At 38.9% G+C, this 20,357-nt stretch overlaps 1 protein-coding gene across 5 annotated transcripts in view; it reads right to left on the bottom strand.

Moving 5' to 3' along the window:
- Positions 1 to 20,357, bottom strand: part of THSD7B (thrombospondin type 1 domain containing 7B) — a 355,621-nt gene that overhangs the window by 258,682 nt on the left and 76,582 nt on the right. For all 5 annotated transcript variants that reach the window (XM_075757230.1, XM_075757233.1, XM_075757234.1 and 2 more), the window contains 2 exons: positions 7,046 to 7,139; positions 4,778 to 4,951 (listed from right to left, as the gene is read on the bottom strand). In XM_075757230.1, the coding sequence (XP_075613345.1) occupies positions 4,778 to 4,916 (139 nt within the window). In that variant the 5' untranslated portion in view covers positions 4,917 to 4,951; positions 7,046 to 7,139. The remainder of the gene's footprint in view (positions 1 to 4,777; positions 4,952 to 7,045; positions 7,140 to 20,357) is intronic.

Raw genomic sequence — 20,357 nt, 5'->3', positions numbered from 1 at the left:
GAGCTCTACTGTCCTTTGCAGATCTAGACTCCTTTTAACATCTGGTGTACACAGGTAAAAGTTTGTCTTTTAAGACATAAGGTCAAAGGCACTTCCAAACCAGCACTTGGCCCTCCTGAAAGTACGATCTTGAGAAAGGGCATTTTATGGCAGCATTATCTGAGCACAAAGAACAAAAGATCTTTTTCATCTTAGCCGTAACTGGCTCATCCACCTTCACGAGTAGTTCAAAGGTTCCTCCACGTTAGAACTTGTTCTCTGAAAAGTTCATTTTGTACCCTTTCCATTATGGATTTTTTTCTGAAGGAAGACTAATGATCAAAACCCATTTGCTAACCCTATTTTAAGAATGACTTTCAAATATGGGTAATAACTCTGCACCTGGGGCAAGAAAACTTACAGCTCACCACACCTAGCTCCTCAAAGCCCACAAACACCAGAAGATTAATGGTTTCTTCCTCAGGTAAAAATCTCTCTACTGTGATCAGCCGTATTTCAAATCCATTTCCCAGTCTGATATCTCTTTCAGTGCTCTTCCATTCGTAACAGGGAGCATGTCCCTGCGGGGCTAAATCCCCATCCTGATTCATTTTGGGGAGAGAATTACAGATGGAGAACTCACTGGGCCATCACATCTGGTTTTCTAATAGTCCTCCTCCTCCCTTCCACAGTACACAGAATAATATTTTCATGTCAAATAGCATAATAATAAATTAGAGAACAATTTTCCTTAAAAATCAGAACATTGTCATCCAAAAAAAACCCCATTTTTAAAATACTCCCCTTGTTAAGAAAAAGCTACATCACTGCTTTAGCTCTGAGTGCCACCTTTCATAGACTACGTCTCTTACCCCCTTAATTTCTGTTAGTATTTTGGGGGAAACAGCATGTTACTGAGGTGTGCTTTATGGAGGAGCTGAAGATATCAGCAGTGATGGTGAGACTGCAACCTGCCCATGCAGCAACTGTGGGCATCTATGGGAAGGGCTAATTTTCAGCATTTGTAATCCTAATTATCAGGCCCTCTCTTGTAAAGCACCTGAAATATTTCCTGTGTTGCACATATTTTAGATTTAATTTAGACTTTAGAACTAAATTTTAGAGTTTCACCAAAAAATAAACCAAACTGAATCATGCTATGGATTCATATGTTCCTTAATACTCTATATACAGTTTTAAAAGCTTGAATGGCCATCAGTAAAACACAGACATATTTGCATTACAGAAATTCCAGGCACTTTTAGGACTATTCAAGAGTTGAAGAAAATCAACATGGTGAAATATGCAAATTGCCAATTGGCTATTGCATTAAACAATATTAACTTACAAGGATTTAGATCCAATTAAATTTTCTCAAGATTGTATCACTAAAACTGCTTTGTTAGTTAGCAAGTGTCAGAAAATTACTCAGCTATTTGAGGTTGCTGAATAATTTAATTGGTATAATTACTGCTTTCATGTTTAGGCTGGTGGTCACAAAATAAGTATCTGACAAGAAATGTCCTGAAACCGAAAGATACAAGGTACAGATACTTGGACATTAATACATCATCTCTAGAAACCAAAAGCTAAAAATCAATGGGTTTGAGACAGGACACAAACAAGCAAAATGCAAGTGCCAGCCCTTCGAATAGCTGAGGGAGGAATATGTATAATATACCTCACTGCCAAGTTCGTAAATTTTAGAAATATAGAGCCTGGGGTTTTTGTGGATGCAGTGATTTCAACGCAATTGCTTTCACCTATACCAAGACCACCAAGTTTAGCATGAAAATGTATGAGTCTATTAGATACAGCCAAGGATTTAGCAGAAAAAAAGGTCTGCTTTATAAACTTCAGGGCTGATATGACTGTTTGGGGTTTTTTTAATCCATATTAAGGATGCATCTCTGGACTTCTATGTGCTATGAAAATTTAATTTAGTACGTATGAATTCATTTTCTCAAAGTCAGAGCTTTCAGTAACATAATCTTATCTAATTATAAAGCATGGCACTTCAACAAGAAGTTGAATTTCTCTACAGCAGGTAACTAACTTGCCACGCTTCCGACAGACAATTCAAGACTTAAAAACAAAATAGATCATCTCCTTTCTCATTAGGGATTGCTCACTTATCATTAGATTGTTTTATTTGGAAAAAAAAAAAAAAACCACACACAAAAAAACCCGACAACAGCCGCAAGTTTTCTTTCTATCAGAATGGATCTGCTCAGTTCTGCCAGTAAAAGCTACTTCATTTTAGGTTCACTGTGCTCTGCTTTTATTTAATTTTTATTATTTTTTTTTATTGGGCACAGAAGTCCTCAAACTATTACATGGTTATTTATTTTTTTCCATTATTATACAAACTACAGACCTCATTAGGCCAAGCTCTCCACGATCTACGCCCCAAAGCTATTTTATTATTAATATCCTGCCACAACAGGTTATGTTAATCCCTCTACCTCTCCAGATCTACCTGCTCCATTCAAGTTACCATCTCTCTCTTCCCAAAACATTTCCCTGTAATCTTTGGAAAGAAAGATACATCTTTGTGATTACCCACACCTGAAAAAACATTTCAGGCAAAATTTAAAAAAAAAAAGAAAAATGCATACAAAAGCAAGCCATATATGCCACCTTGACAGCAGACTGCTATTTACTGCTCCTTGCAAGGTCCCTGCCATTTTATTTTTATATACATGCTTCTATACATCGCTTAGATCTGCAACACATACAGAACTATCGGAAGAAAGCCATTAGTTTATTTCCTCTGCCCTAACACTGCAAAAGACACCCAACTCCTTTTTACCAACATTTTTTCCCCCAGAAACAGTATCCATTCAAACTATTAAGAGAAATCTCTTCCCATTGTGGTATTTCTTAGGACAACCACAAAAGACTGAGATTCAGCATTTAGAAACGCTGCTGCTTCACTCCTACTGCAGGGAAAGTAGAAGCTTCAGAAATAATCGCTTCTTAACAAAGAAGTTTTCGGGTGAACATACTATTCATTTCAACCTAGAATTAAACGTTTTGGGTTTAGATTTAACTTTTCTCTAATTTCCAACAAAATACTCCAGTGAAAAAAAAGAAAACTTTGTTTACAAGTCTAAAAATATTTAACTGGAGAGGAGGAAAAAAAATGGTTTTGCCAAACAGGACAATAAATGTGGCTCAAACTCCCAAGTTACTTTCATTCGGAAAACATTTCACTCAAAGTTGTTTTCTATCTCTCCTCACTACATAAGCAGAGAAAGTGCAATAAAATACTGTTAGGATTTAAGGTTTTCAAAATGACTCTTGAGAGCTCAGATATTTCTAATTCACTGTGGGAGTCACAAGAACTGACAATTTTCTTTTGCACCTGGACAGCAGACCTTTGCAACGAGCTCATCACGAGGCTTTCAGAGCACGGTACCCCACGTCCACACAAACTTGTGCACCACCTGTTTTTTTGTCCTAAATACATCCGAGGCAGATGTCTTTGAAGCATTAATATCTCTTTATTGTCAGCTGGCATCATGAAGTCAAATTAAATTTTTATGACTTCCACTGCACACCTCTGAAGACCAATGCTACAATACACTTCAGAACTGAAGACAGACAGCATTTTAGGATCTAATTTGTCTTAAGAAAACAACTCTACCTTTCAAAGCTTGTTCAAACATCACATAAATAACAGTGAATTGGAGAAAGACAGTTTATGATGATGTTTATTTCCTCTTGATTTTACATGCACGACATTGTTAAAAAAAAAAAGTTCTCTAGAAATATCGTATGAGATTGTATTTAACCAGCACTTCATCAGCACATCCCAGTGGCCAGGGCAAAAAAGCTTGTGTTGATCCTACCAGAAGGACAGGAGTCCTCCCAGAATAACTGTTTCATTATTCAGCTAATTCAGTTCCTTATGTTATAGAACTACAATTAAAAAACAAACAACCAAAACAGCACAGAACATCTCAAAAAAAAAAAAAGGGGGGGGGGCGCATTATTTTTCCATCAAATGTAATCATCTTGCTGCTCAGTCATAAAAGCCAAAACCCGGGCAATGAAACCCCTGGTTCAGTTGCACATTTTTGATGAAGTACTTTGAGTAAACATTTCCTGAATTTGCCAATCTTTCCATTTCATTGAACATTCATTGTCACGTTGTGCTACAAAACAAGCATCCAATGTGCCGTGCTTAGCTCTGTGCACCCGTATCATACCACCTCCTCTCTACCTCCTCCCTCTAAGAATCACAGTGTTATCAACGTGGCTTCACAAAAGTTCCCAAACATTGCGCGCACCCAATTTTGAACATTCATACGCTGCATGTATCCAATCTGACTGATGGACAGAAATAATTCATTAAATGTGCCAGTGAAATGTTAATTATAAATAGATCAACCAAGAGTGTGGACTTCTGGCTCAGTTCATCCTGAAAGACGCTGGTGTGCCCTTTTCATTCAAACATGAAAAGAAAATGATTAAATATTTCAAAGGAAGCAACATTAGGATGATGATATCAGGATCCAGTAAAAATTTTACTCTTGGATTAAAAGCATTAAAGGAGACTAGAACTATACTCTAGAGTCACTCTGGTGCATAACTGCATGAGACATGAAGATTACTAATTTAAAACAGAGATTAAACTCCTCTATTTTTCAGTTACAAAAAAAAATCAGAATAGAAGACATTATCAGGCCTTTTTAATTTATTATTGAGCTAAAACAGAATGGAGAAAGGGCAATCACACAGTCCTCAAATACAGGAATTATCTAGCAAATAAGCCAACATATCTTTTTCCTACCTGTTTTCCAGACAAACCGATGACCTCTTCTGGCTTCCAGATCAGCTGTTTGGAACATTAAGAAAACAAACAAAAGGAAGGACTTCCCCAGGCTCTGCCATGCCCAATGAGGAGAAACCCAGTTCTGTTGTAGAAGCATAATTCAGATAATTCAGTCTCTTGTCTTCTTTGGCCCTAGAATTAACAAAAAACAAAAAAAAGACTTGCTAAAAGACTTAAAACACCAAGGCTGCACGCTCAGCCTAAGGGTAACCTGGTGGCCACCGTGCATTTCACAGTCCCTGTGTGCCAGATTCGGTGAGGACAAGTCTGTTACAGAGGCTCAACTTGGAGAGAAAGGGAAAGGAAAAAAAGGGGGAGGAAGACAGGAGGGCCAGCTCCCAGAGGACCTGCAGACCCATCCTACAAAGCCAGCCATCGTAAATGCTTTTAGCAGGTTCTTACAAAGAAATTTGCCAGTGCAAATAAATGGCAAGGGATCTGATAACAGTCTGTGATGTCTCCCTTCTTTTCTCTATTTAATTTATCTTTAGCATGAATATTATCATGTTCTAGGCAGACTAAACCAAAGCTGAGAATAGATTCCAGGTGCAATATTCAGCTCTGAATGCAGACCTCATGTCCAACATTTTAAGATCCCCAACACCTGAAATACCAGACCTGGAATTATTTTTAGCTCCATACCATGTGTGAACACAGGATACACAAAAACATGAGAAATGCAGCAGGAAAAGCAGGGAAACAGGAGTTGCCTATCAGCACATGATGAACCAGCCTGAAAGGGAAAACTAGACATTACTTGGGCATTTCTCTGGAATTTGGGACTCACATTTAAGTCCCTGATCTTTGAGGTCAACCAGCAACTGGTTGGCTACTCCAGAGAGGTCTCTCCAACTGACAAATTTCAATTAAGCTCTTCAACACTTCAGACGAGTACCAGAGCCACGTTGTGACTGAGACAGAAACGTATCAAGTCCTGTTGCTGGAGCAGTTTTACACCATACAACTCATTAAAATAATCACTGTGCAGTGCCAGAAGCAAAGAGGAATGTCTGGCCATGTCTCCATACAAAGCAGGAGCCCAACTTCTAAATGTCTGCTTCAATCAACATCCACATTGCTTATATGCCATGGAAAAGCTCCAAAACAAGAGATATTAAGGCAGGCATACAACAAAATAAAATCTTAAAAATTCTGATTCAGACCAGTAATTCTAATCTCTGTTTCTCTTGTCCCAGAAGATGACCAACCAGCCACTTATTCAGGCAGATTTTACATAAGTTTCAAGTTATTTTGGATTCATCCACATTCAAGTGGGAACTGTTTTGAAGTCTCGAAAAAGTGTTCATGATACGTGCCACATCAAACAAGAGCTAGTTTCTGATTTAAATTTACATATTAATTTTTTCTTATGTAATAACTTTTGTATTTATACCATGTTTAAATTCTCAACATAGTTCTACTCATTAGCGATTAATCCTACTTTTATAAGCAAAAAAAGTCACATTCATATTAGCGTAAGGAGAGCGACAACACCTGTCTTCAAAATTTATCTTCATTGGCATAATCTTGGTGATTTTCATTAAAATTATCAGTTATTAGAAGTTTAGTCCAGAAAATTCCATTACATTCCTAACCTTATGAAAAGCAACATTGTCATAGTACATAATACACAGCATCGTTCTTGATAAGAAACTGAAGATAAACCTGAAAATAGTACATATTGAATATGCAGTAAAACTTTTAATTTCAAGCTGTATTGGAATTACTTTGAAACAGTTTCTATCATGATAAATTCATGCAATTATATTTAATCAGATATTGACTAACTATGGTAGGAGATACAATGTTATATCTGTTATCTGGTTTAATTCATTCTTGAGTTTCAGATGAACAGCGTTTCAGGTAAGATTGAAAAACCATCAAGGTGACCAAATACAGTAATGCGGGCAAGGGATCAGATTTATTGCTTTGCTCACATCTTCCAGGCTAATTTAATTCAGAATTCACATTTAATTCAGAATTCACATTTAATTCAGAACGCAACTCACTGAGACCCAACACCCAGACAATGTAACACAGACCACAAGTGGCTTCCTACGAAGCACAAGTGAAGCTCAGAAATCTTGAGCATTTTTCAGAAATGAGATGGGGAGGACCTCGTTGCTCCCTAATACAAATACAGTAGGAAAGTCCTTGGAGAGGGCAAAAGGGGGCCCTTAGACATCCTGCAATTATTTTTTTTTGCCCATCTAGATGGCTGCTCACCTCACACAGAAGAGCTGAGGAGGAGCGACTCGCCCAGTGTCTTCAGCATTGCAGTTACCTTCTACGGCAGTCAGAAAACGGAGTCACCGACTTTCTGTCAAGGGAAAGAGAAGGCATTAGTGACATTGGCTCCAACACTGTTCACACCCAAAAATGCAAAACAAGAACAGAAATTATTCAGATGCTCAGATTTAAGTACTGGAGGGGAGCCAGCGTGCCCAGCCTGCACAGACAACGCTCATCTGAATTGCAGGGCAGCTCTCCAGGTCCAGAAGAATGCCGTAAAAACAACGCATCTTAAACAGGTGGGGGCATGAAATGGGAAAATCCAAGGAACCCTCAGATAACAGCTGATAAAGATGCTGAGATTTTTAATGAAGCACCAGTAGCGCTCATCAGCTGCCTTCTCAATACACTGCCTTCATCTCAGCATTCAAAGGGTCAGTAAACAGCAGTAAATCCCTGGCAGTAGCAGCCTCCTGCCCAAAACAAGGAGTTTCGCATATGTTCATTATTTGGGCAGGACTACAAAGATAACTGGCTGCTGCTCCCCATGGAGCAAGAACAGAGATTATATTAAATCAGAAAAAATAGAAATAAATTAGACGCCATGAGACTGATTCTAATCTCACCCACCCCAGCAAAGCTCAATAGAGTCCACTGATTTACACCACAGCAAAGCATAATAAAAATTTGTCTGTATATCTAGGTTTGTATAACACAATTTGGAACAGTAGCTGTTCTGTCCTGATACGATAAAAAATTATTGCACAGGCAACATATGCTATCTACAGAAACATGAATAAATTACATTATGAAGGCCACCAACACTTCACATCAAATTTAGTTACAGTATATCTCAGCTCCCAAATGTGTCAGCACGGCTAACTGTAAACTGGCAAATACAGAGGAAAAATGGAGAAAAAAAATGAAATCTACATTTTAAAAATTGACTTCACCAAGACTTGTTTATGATTAAATTCATGCAATTGCTTCAATATGTTCAAGATATGTGTTTTAGTCTGAAAAATACCTCATTTTTCCAAAACTGATTATCTGGATTTATTCAATATCCTTTATAATACAGGCCTAGCCAATTAATAGTCTGCACTAATACATTCTCTTGAAATTAAATAGTGAGGTATTGTTTTCACATATTTGAAGGATTAGACACAAGCACCTTTTAGCTTTGTTTGGTTTGCACGGAATCTTGTTCAGAAAAACAAGGATATCGCACACTAGCTGTAATGGTTGGGAATATACAGGCAGTCCTGAAAGAGCCACGTGCAAGTTTTCTAATGATGATTACCAATGCATTTACATTATCTAATCCACTGCTAATTCCCTTAATGACAGGATTGAATAAAACTAGCTTTAAATAACAGACTTCCATTTTAAAACCTACATTTCTGCTGAAAACAAGGCATTCAAATATAGTGTCAAAATGGTATAAATAAATAAATATGCATACAGCTGACAAACAAATAACTTATTTCTGAAGTGTTCAAAATTTAATTTCATTTTCAACATCAACGAAATATCCAGCAGCCAAATCTTGGACTAATCCCTGCTTAGCTAGGGAGGGAAAAAGCCTCTGGGAAACTTTTCCCATTTTCCAGCCGCTGCTCGGACAGCCACAAGCTGCAGACGTGGAGAGACAGATGTTTCCGAGTGACAGGCACTGTGATAGCCCAAGACACATTAGAGTCTTCAAAAGCATCCAAAACTGAAAGACAAAAGATTGATGGTCCAATTTTGACTCCCCACTCTACACATATTGCACTGGTAGAGAAGGGACCAGTTGCACTCTGCAAGTTTCCACGGGGCAAGAGGTTTCTTTAGTCGTTCTGCACCATTTCTGTGGTTTAGGAAAGCTCAATCTGGCTCTGCTCCAGTGTGGATTTATACAGTATTTATTACTGAATTTAGAAAAAGATCAACGTAAACTGATCCGAACCTGAGACATGATTTTAGCCTTGTCATACATCAATTAAATTCCTCCTGAGTTCACCGAGAGCTGTGACCTTCCCCATCACGGGTAAAACTGACCTACTTATTTTTTTTTTGTATGAGAAGGGAATGCTGACAAGGACACCTGGGTAGCACTCTCCATTTAAAATACATGATGCAATTAGAATAATCCCAAACACTTTAAATAGCAACCAAAAAAAAAAAAAAAAAAAGCAATTGCAGATCATACGCGTGGCTATAAATCGTTTGGCAGGTGTCTAGCACAAAGATAAGCATCGTTAATCATGAATAAATTTTCTTAACACAAATGTAAGCAGTAATTATGCAACTGTTTGCCTACAACACACAGCACAAACCCATTGCTTGTGATACTCCAAGATAATATGGACGTTTATAGCATACACTTTATCCTCAGACACCAGTAAAATCTGCCTTGCCTTCTCAGGAAGCTGTTATCCAAAAAGCTAATTCTATTCTGTCCTACAGCAGCAGAATCCCTGGCCTGTATAGCAACGGCTGGTCACCACAGACATGCACTGCAGACCATCCCTGGGGGAACTACTTCCAAAAAAACACTAATGCTAGTGCTACAGGGATTGAGTTTAACAAAATGAAAGCGTTTGCACAGTCACACGCATCAAACTAGGAGCAGACCTTCAGATGTAAGTGCCTACGTGCCCATAACATGGGTGTATGTGCATACTGCCCCATTTTTTATTTCATGAACATAGTTAAACTTCCATATGGAAAACAAACACTACACATTCTTCTGCCTACACATTTGGAGGAAGACAGTCTTCTGGTTAAAGTACAGGCACCCTAAATCCATTCCACTTCCACCTGTGTCAGAAATCTCCTGTACAAAAAGTCACTTAATGTCACGCTCTGACACTAATACTTGATGCTGCAAGCACTCCCCTTAATTTCAGTGGAGCAACTTTATCATAGAATCACAGAATGGTTTGGGTTGGAAGGGACCTCAAAGATCATCTAGTTCCAACCCCCCTGCCATGGGCAGGGACACCCTCCACTAGACCAGGTTGCCCAAAGCCCCATCCAGCCTAGCCTTGAACACTGCCAGGGATGGGGCCTCCACAACCTCTCTGGGCAACCTGTTCCAGTGCCTCACCACCCTCACAGGGAAGAATTTCTTCCTCAGATCTCATCTAAATTGACCCTCCTTCAGCTTGAGCCCATTACCCCTTGTCCTGTCACTCCCTGCCCTTGTAACCGGTCCCTGACCATCTTTCCTGAACTTTGCATATATGAGGACAGTAGCTTGGTTTTCCGTATCTCTACTTCATCTGAAAACCTCAGTTAAGAATATTTACTCTTCTTCCAGGAGCATTTTAGAAAATCCTGGATAAAAACATACATCATGAATGAGCTAAATTTATGCATCAGGTTGACAATTGACCGACAGTACTTTTGTCCTAAGCGGTCACTCATCAGAAATCGAAACATTACGCTCCACAATTCTTTGTTAATTTGCTACAATAACTGTCAGGGCAAATAATGCCTGAAAGAACATCTGCCGTTAACGCATCTGCATACAAAAGATAACTCCAAACAATCAGCAGATGGGCTGAACCAGCCTGCTTTGGGCAGGAGCAAGCCTGCACTACCTCTAGATCGACAAAGCTGAACTTAAAACAACCCTCATCCATTTTCATGTGTAAATCTTAACAACCATCCTCAACACTCAGTTGCTGGAAGCTTATCTTCACCAGTTATCTTTGAAAGTTCAGGTATTTTGGTGACCTCTATAGTCAAATTGTAAGACTCTATTAGTTATTTCATCTTTTCTCCTCTATTCAGTCATATCCGCTTCTTGTCCCAAAGCTATGGAAGATCCTGGGGATTAAAAGCAAGAATATGAAATTCCTGTACTGTCAATGAACTGCTGCTTAACTTGTATCAATTTGTTTGGGGTAAAAACCATGAATCCTAAGTTTTCCTGCTTCAGTTTTCGTACATCCTAAAAAAAGTAACAAAAACAGGTTTGAATTTAGAAGTTTAATTATAAACTTAGTTAAGTGGATTATAATGAAAGATGTTCCAGCAAGGGAGCTCAAACTGATGCATTATGACTACATTAAAGAAAACACCAGAGAATAGACTTTCCATTCAGTAGAACGATTTTAATTAAAACAGTGATAGAGCAGAACTGTTCTGTGAAACGATGCTGCTGTTATATCTCTTTCACTCTTAAGTACTTCCAATGGACTCTATGGGAACACACTTGACTTTCAATAATAAAAAGTCTGTATGATTTCAGAATTTTCTAAGGAACCCAGTTCAGAAGATGAGTTAAATGTAGCTGAAGCAAAACTTGCTTCATTTGTACACAAACACGTACGGCTTACACTCTGCCAGAAGAGCAGGGAGATTTCAAAGTCACGGATTCAAAACTTTGTGGAAGGTGCTGTGCATTTGAGGACTATCAGGACGATCACTTCCCCCCCTCCCCCCCCCCCCACAGCCCCCATGCCCGTTGAGAAGAGGACAAATGATGCTCAACAACCAAGGAGCGCTCCAACATTTCGTTCCACAAAAATCATTCAGGGTGTCACCCCACATGCAAGTGCCCAAATGTTATCCAAGTCTTGGACTTCTCAATGGTATTTAACTGCCATGGACATTTAGGTGCTCTCGGTGTTTTGTCTTAGCACTCAAAGTAGGCTAATTTACCTTCACAAATGTTCTTCAAGCTGCTATCGTACTCCTCGCAGCAGGAACAAGTACAGAGCAATTAAGATCAAAATGCTGAAGACTGTCAATAGGTTTCTCTTGTGAACTCAGACATTGATTTTTTTTTTCTGAGCAGCAGAACATAGAAAGTGTCCAATAACTTTTAAGTAACCTTTTCACACTGCTTGTGCACTTTCATATATTTAATTATATACAAGAAAGGCTGCGGCAACTCAAACCAAACATCCGCCAAATCCCAGATCCTACCTCCGACAGGAGAACGATGCCAAATGCCCAAGGTGCAGTACAAGAACAAAGCATGCGTAAATAATACTTCTTGTTATACCTTCCCAGCCTCCAATAAGTTGTGGTTTCCACAACTCCTGAGTCAGATCTTTGTATCTGACAGCCCTCTTATAAACTTATGGAGTCACATCCTGAACCTAAGTAAGTTTGGTTTGGGTTTGTTTTTTTTTTTAATATAGGTTATATACATAACCTATATATACCTACACTTGGATGCCTCCGCATGGCAGGCTTGTCAGCCAGCACAGCAGAACACAGCTCAGAATAAGCTCAGTGATGTCTTCACGCTATAGCGCATCCTTTCTGTAACAACAAAACTTTATAGCTTTGAGGGGGAAAAAAAGTTTCTTTTTGTTTATTTTTCAATGGATAGAGAAAAGTTTGAGTCTATTATCAATATGCTGTTCTGCTGTAGCTTTTGTCATTGGCACTGGATGAACGAAAGGTCCTTTCAAACTCAGCTATATCTAAGAATTGCTGTCACAGTTGCATAGATCTTGGATTACTGTTAAATCGCAATTAAGCAGACAAATGGAAAGGGAGCTGGCACTGCTTCCAACACCATTTCACTAAATGCTATTGCGAGTTGTTGTTCAAAGAGGATTACTCTCACTTCACTGGCAAAACGTTGCATATAATGCACATTCAGCAGTATAATACCATTTGAAAACTAGTATTTGAAATTATTTTCCTTTAAGAGGCAAGCCTGGAATCAGACTTAGTAGAGAGCAAACTCCCTATTTTAGCAGCATGACCGTTCACACTGAAAACATCAGAAAGCTTCAAAGTCACCAATTACAAGGCAGCAGAGTTTCAAAAAAAAAAAAAGAAAAACACACCTCATAACCTCTGCTGCAGGAACAACGGCAGATTTTCCTAGTATTTCCATTAAAGTGCTTTCAGTTCAGAGAAATTAAATTGCTTTACTGCAGTGATTTTCTTCTGCATTCTGATATACTTTATATTATTTGACATGAATACAGCATCACGGGCTGTAGGTCAAGGGGATCTTTTCTCCTCACTGGAACATGGCCACCACGCAGATTTTATCAATCTTAAACACAAGGTCAAAATAGTACGATCAAGTACCACCAAGCCTATGAGCTCAGCGAAGACTTAGACTCTGCTTAGCAGGGAAGGACCAGCTGCTTCCTTGCCACAGTGAAGCTTATCGCCAGTTTAAATAATTTGTTCTACATTTCTATTCAACAACCAGAGCAACCACGCGCATGCACACACCCAAGCATCTGACCAAACAAATTAACTACAGATAGGCAGGAAAATGTTACAATTTTAACTTGTTACTCAGTTCTGGGGAGAGTATTTAGGGGTTCAAAACTGAACCGCATGTATTGGTGACTATGGCTAAAATAACCCCACTCTTGCACACACGAATATGGAGAGGTCAAGTTCAACAGCTCTCGAACGTATGAAGTTTTCCTTCTGCTGTAACGCTTACATTAAGATTAATTTCCACAATATTCATACCTCTATTTGTATGTAGTCATTACAATTTTGCCATTTGCACTGCCTGGCTCTAGTCTGTACCCAAATGAGCTAATATGAAGACACACACACACATCCACAAGATAAACTCCATTTCAAAAAACTCATTTCCAAAGTGCTGAAATAACGCATTTATTCCAACGCATCCTCTGTCATCAGCTGTTTATTTCCCTGCACCAAACTACAAACTCGTAGGAAAGGAGAAAATATGGAGCACAACTGAATGCAAACACTATACCACTGCAAAACACGCACAGGCTCTCCGGAGGAGCACTCTTAATCAAGCACTGGCACTGTAGTTCTTCATTTCCTAGCAAACATCACCAGTGAAGTCTTGCGATGAAGTCTCCTATAGCCAAGGCTTCATCATTTCTACAGGAAAAAAAACCCTGCATATGTCTGGTCCCATGTAACAATATGTACTTTAAATAATTATAACTAGATTTATCAAAACAAATTAATGAAATCTATTCTGTGATGCCTTACTACTGATTCATTCGTTTTCCTTCCATCCACTTCATGCTGGATGTCTCAGTCATTGATGCCAATTGGCCCAGGCAAAGAGTGTAGTAAAAGGGCTAAGAAAAAATTATATTACTTTAAATATATATAGATAAAAAAAAAAGAGTGGCAGTGGGACGAAGAACTCTGCTTCTAAACACTGCTTCTGAGCACACGCACAGATGCCAAGGGGCACACGCTGTGCTCTGAATCCAGCTTTTGCTAATTGCTACACAGACTTATTCCAACACACCAAGAGTAGCACAGTACAATCATACATGGCTTGTAAGGGAACACAGCATTTGGGTTTCAGGTGGAATTGATTTGCAGAAATGCGCAAGCTACTGCTTATACCAAACTTCTTCATGCTACTGTGCAAGGATCTTCAGGGAAAGGCTTCACGAACCTCATTTCCCCCCCGCCGTGGCAGCAGCACCCAGGAACAGCGTGCCTCCACACAGCAGACGAGCTCACATCCTCACATCACATCGCTTTCCCCGCAGTGAAATAAACACCAGGCGTGTGCTCCGGCTCAGAACCTGGCATTGGGATGCAGGCCTGAAACTCAGGCATTCCCAGCACCGTGCAAGAACCACAGAACCAGGTGTAGGAGTATGTTTTTCATATCAAAAACCATTACTAACATCTGCACATTTATTTAAAATTGGACTTGCTTTCACCCCAAGATTAACTACGCATGACAACAACAAAAATACCAAATTGCCATAAAAGCAGTTAGAAAGAATGATATTACCCTTTAAAGCAGTTGGAGCAACCAGTTGAGTACAGCTGTATATTCATTTAAAAATTGTCATTGTTACTTTTTTCATTGCCATGTCATTTCCCCTGTAGCTGGTTATAGTCGCTTACTGTATTTTATCACATTGGAAAGTCTAATCTCTTTAGGGTGAGAAATACATTTGCCCTGAACACAATATAACACGATTCACACGGGGGGTCCCTGACATTATTGCAGTATTGATACAAAAAAATAATCACAATGATATCAACCGATAAAAGCCCTTAGTATATTATTTAAGCAAGGTCAATTGCCCGTGCAGGTTGTTCTTACCAGAGTTCACGTTACATCACTGGTCCCATCATCCTGACCTTCCCTGCTGTCATCCCCATTACAGTTCAATTAACAGAGGAGTCCTGCAGTGGCTTGATGAGCATCTGCTGCCTCTACCTGGCAGTAATTCAATAAGGATACGCCATAGGAAGATATAATGAGAAGTCAGCCCAGTTGTTCTGTCTCCCCCCAGGAGAGCAGATGAGTTTGGTTTATGGGAAAGAGCATGACCTATGAAAATTACCAGTTAATTTCATATTTCAGAGCTTCAATACGCTACTGGTAACTTAAAGTATTCTCTGGTTTCTCTGATGGTGAAGCCCACAAGGATCCAGAATCGTTTTTCCCGTTGAGTGCCTGATTAACAACCCTTCCCACACTGCAAGGACACATCTTCCTGAAAGCATTTGTCTCTTTGCCAGTTCTACCAAAGGAACAGTTTCTACTCATGCGTTCAGCAGTGGTAGGTCTGAATTAGAAAATTAAACACCTGAGCGTAGAAAATGTGCCAAAACTACTACCAAAGTGAATCAGACAGAATCAAATTCACATCCCTGTCAAACCTGGGTGAAACACTTTCACAAAAACAAAATCTCCTAGGTTCTCTATCTAAGCTGCAGATAGTATCAGCCTCTGTTTTCTCTCCCTGCCCACAGAACACAGTTATCTATGTTATCAAAATTATCAACGTAAAGCGAAGTGACCACCTCCCCCTCACCAGTGCCCAAATTCCAGTTCTCCCTCTGCTTCGCTCTGCACCTTTCCTGCAGAGTACCTCCCTTAACTCCCACCTAGCCTCTCTAACTCTCCTGTTGCTTTAGGAACACCTATTCCATCACTAAAAACCCAGAGCCACCTACAGTCCCTTCATCTCCTACTCCCCCACCGGCTGTCACAGTGACTACCTGAGGGACGTGGCTCTATTGTCTCCTGTAGAGCTCGTTCTTTCTCTCACTGCTATGGATCAAACAGCGCTGGAAACGTTGAACTTCTCTGCCTCCGCTCTTGAGATTTCCAATTTCTTCCATTATTTCCCACGTTTCTCCTCTTCTGAGTACTGAAGCCAACTACATTCTCCTTTCTACACCACTTCCATTGATGTTCAAAACTTTGACCAACTCCTCTGTCACCCAGTATCCTTCAGCTCACTCCTCCTAACCCCCACACATATTCTCACCAACTTCAGCTTCTAGGGTGAGGACCTATTTTGCCTTGTGGTTATAGCATCCTCATCAATTTTGCAGCCCTATTTCAACAATCTTATTCACTGAAACAGGCATTTTCAACTTGATTTCAAAGACAATTTTCTATTTTATGTCCTCTTAATATCATTAACGTGGACATTTACTGAAGAGGAGGATAGGCATGGGGGGAAGAAGATACGTTTCCTCCTGAGGTTCTGCTTCTATAACATGGCCAGTGAACCACGGTGAATTTACATGGCCGCACAGTCCTGTACCACCACATTCACTGCTTAGTTTCTCTCAAGACTAGCTTTATTTGAGATACATCCTCTCCCAGCACACAATTATTTGCATTGCACTGACCACTCTTTCCTACGAGTACAGTCATCAAGCCTGTTCATCCTCATCCATAGGATAACCCAGGTTGGCAGGTCTCTACCTCAGGAGGTCTCCAGTCCAGCCTTCTGCTCAAAGCGGAATCAGACAGCTAGCAATCACACAAGATATTCTACACTGTCCTCAACTTTGCTTCTACTTCCCACCAGAAAGCTCAGTCTACCAAGCTCACGCCAACTGACATCAGATCTCAAGTTGTGGTTCATCTCTTCTGAGTCCTACAACCAGGCAGCTTTCCCCCCACTTCAAAATAATTCTCTCTCCTTCATTCAGTTCTGCCACCTCTTCCTGCTCTTCAGTTTAATCACCTGGCTGGACATCTGCTCCTAGCTACCTTCTCCTCAATGCTCAAACCTTTCCATCTCCTGCCTCTAATTCTTTCCCATACTAAATCAGTTGATTTCTCCCAAAAGACAACAGATTATCATTTTAGGAAACTTGCCACCTTTTTCTCACCCTACCATATTTTCTTCCTTCTTCTAACTAGCCCTTTATTCACCTGCGTCTGCTCTCTTATTTTCTAATTCCTCGGGGTCATTTTCATGCCTCCCACATTTTCTCCTCTATTGTTTTCTCCTGGAAAAGCTCACAGAGGAAACACTACAGACATGCTACACTATATCCAAAATAGGACACTATAATAATTGTAGAGTTGCAAATAATCAGCATTTAAGAAATGCTAGAATTAAGGTTGCCTTGCAGGAATATATTAAAATAGTCAGGTTTCATGATGACATCTATTTTTTTTCCGTATTACTAAAGTCTATATTAAAAAGTAATTTAGATCTATCTTTGACTTCTTTTGCTTTTATCTATTCATCACACTTGCTTTCAACCCTCTCAAAGCCTTACTCATCCTCCTCTCTGAAACAAGCAGAAAGTACCTGTAAATATCCAAAAAATGCAATTACAAAAAATGCTATTTACTTAATTCTTAATAGTTATGTGTACCATTAAAAACCCCCAGATTTGTATTTAACTACATTAAGTTAAATAACTTAAAATTCGATAAACACACCAGGGACTAATTTCCATTTGGTTAAAGAAAGACTACTCAGAGTCCATACAACAAATGCTACTAAATCAGTGATGTTCACTGGCTAGTTTTGCTTTAAAGCTGCATTTCATTCTTAATAGCAAAGTAAAACACATATATTTAGTCCTACAGGGCACAATTGTAAACTGCAGGCAAGGAGTACAAAACACTATTTCAGGGGAAGGACCAAGAACAACTCACGGGGGGCTAACAGGAGAATTTTAAAAACACGATAGTCAACAGGAGGCTGCCCAAAGTTTTCAATTCCAGTTGCCCATACTGGACTTGCATTTTGTCCACTGGAGTTTGTGGTGGTTAGAGTAGGCTAAAACTTTTTAGAAAAAGACATAGAAAAAAACCGCATGTTTTTTGTACTAGTCAAGACAAAGTTGTCAGATTTTTGCAGGTTAATAGATTTTACTGCCTACTTTTTTCCCCAAAATACTTCACTTTTCCAAATTAGGTGAACTAATGAGTCGACTAATGCATAAAGACTTTTGTAAAAGGATACACATAGATGGATACTTACCAGACTTCATTTTCTCCATGTTTCAGAATTCAAACAAAAATTGAGTCAACCTTCAGAAGAAATCGGTGCTGGCAGAAGTTCTCTTTGTGGATTTACACTTAGATTACCAGCTTCTACAGTGAAACAGCTGCACTTTCAATAAAATCTCCATTGTCGACAGCTTCCCAAGTCTGATAAATTCTTGCTTGCTGAAAGTATTTGGGACTGCTACTATAAACACTTTCAATATTAAAATCTGCATCCATTCTCAGGCTTGTATTCCACATTATTTGAACTATTTTACCCTCCTCTAGCATTTTCTTCCTTCAGAAAGATGAGAATCTGAACCAAACACAGGACTTGATAGTAGCAGTGATAAAATATATCTGATTACACAAACAAATCTGAAATAAAATTATAATTTAAGTGGCAAAAGTAAATACATTGCAAGCCCTGGGGACTTCTTTAAAAATCGGTCTACCAGATAATATTTGGCAGAGGCAGCACAGGAGTGGGGTCGTAATTTTGCCTATATTATTTTTTTCCTTATGTGGTAAAACTAGCGGGGAATTGGGTTACTACTAGAGTTAGAACTCCATTTACTATGTAATTTTTCTTCAGTACATGAGTCTTTTTTAAAGGACTGCAATTGCTTTGAGTTATACAAAAAGATTGATCTGTAGCAAGTGAAAAATGTCTCCTGTCCTACTTCTGAGACTCAGATTTTGTTGTGCCAGCAATTGTTTCACAGGATCATTCCATGTCTAAGATACAAGAGAAAAAAAAAAAAAAAGATAATTGCTTGTCCTGTGGAAAGAATTTCCCCTGACTTACAGGAAAATGCACATTTGCAAATATAAACAAACTTAAAATCACAGACTTTACTTTTCTCTATTTGTTACTTTTCCTCCTAGAAAAATTAGCAGTCATTTGGACTCAGTGTTAATGAACGCCAAAAGCAACTTGGCATCCCCTTGCCAAGGACCTCCATAAACTGCAGTTCAGCAAAATGAGACAATCTTATCGTGTGTAAGAGCTCAATTAAATCATCATTTTAATGTAATTCTATTTAGTAGCCCTCACATTTTCTGTTCCAATGCTAGTGATGTTAATGTCTTAAAAAACCAAGGAAGTAAAAATACAAAGGCAGAAGGGAAGGAGAGGAGACAGGAAAGTGCAGCTTCCACTTAACTGAAGATCATTTGATGGGGCAAAAAAACCCCAAAACCAAAGAGCCCAAAACCCAGAAGCATGGAAACAGCTTACAGCAGAACATAAACCCCAAATAGTTTTGCCTGGTCTCCAGGCATTCTGACAAACACAGTATGAATTGTGAATTGAGGAAGATTGCTCGACTCTCCAGGCTTATTTCTAACCAAAGACTTTCAAGCAATTTTCAAAAGTTTCCCTTTCCAACTGCAATACTTACTTAGTGGTAAACACTTTACCACGGAAATCTATTATTATTATTATTACAAACTTTTAAAAAACAAAACACACACAAGAGGGCTACAGGAACACCCCTCAAATGCACACAGTTCTTTATACACCAGCGACTAATCTCCCAAAGTACTATGTAAATTAGCTAAGCTTAAAAGTTGCATTTAAAATTATCCTCAATATCCATTACAAAAGAAAGGCGCCTACCCACTGATAAAACTACCCACTGATAAATTAGCAAATGTAATAAGGGACTGTGAAAGCTAAGGGTAAATTGATTGTTGTTCCTAATATTCTTTTTATTTTAATCCAAAACTCTCCAAATTGCAAGAAATAACAGTACAGGCAAGAGGGCGAGCAAAAAGCTTGACTGCCATATAAAACATCTAAAAATAGTGTTTCAGTATATTTCCATATGCTGGAAGTAGCAGTGAATATCATCTATATAAATCTATTTCTAGCAGAGGTTTTCAGCAGCATCCATTGCAGACTGGAGAATCAATTGTAAATTTGTATTTTAGAATAATCAATAAGAAAAAGCACAAGTCACACTTACACAATATGCAGCATTTAGCAAGGAGATCCAGCCATGGATCATCACATACAAAATATACAGAGACATTATTGTAAGTCATATATTTTTAATCTTATGAAATTTATTTGGGAAGAACTTTAAAAAACACTTTTACAATATCACTTTA

Source organism: Balearica regulorum, chromosome 6, assembly GCF_011004875.1.
Source record: "Balearica regulorum gibbericeps isolate bBalReg1 chromosome 6, bBalReg1.pri, whole genome shotgun sequence".
NCBI lineage: Eukaryota > Metazoa > Chordata > Aves > Gruiformes > Gruidae > Balearica > Balearica regulorum.
This window is presented reverse-complemented; position numbering and strand designations above follow the sequence as displayed.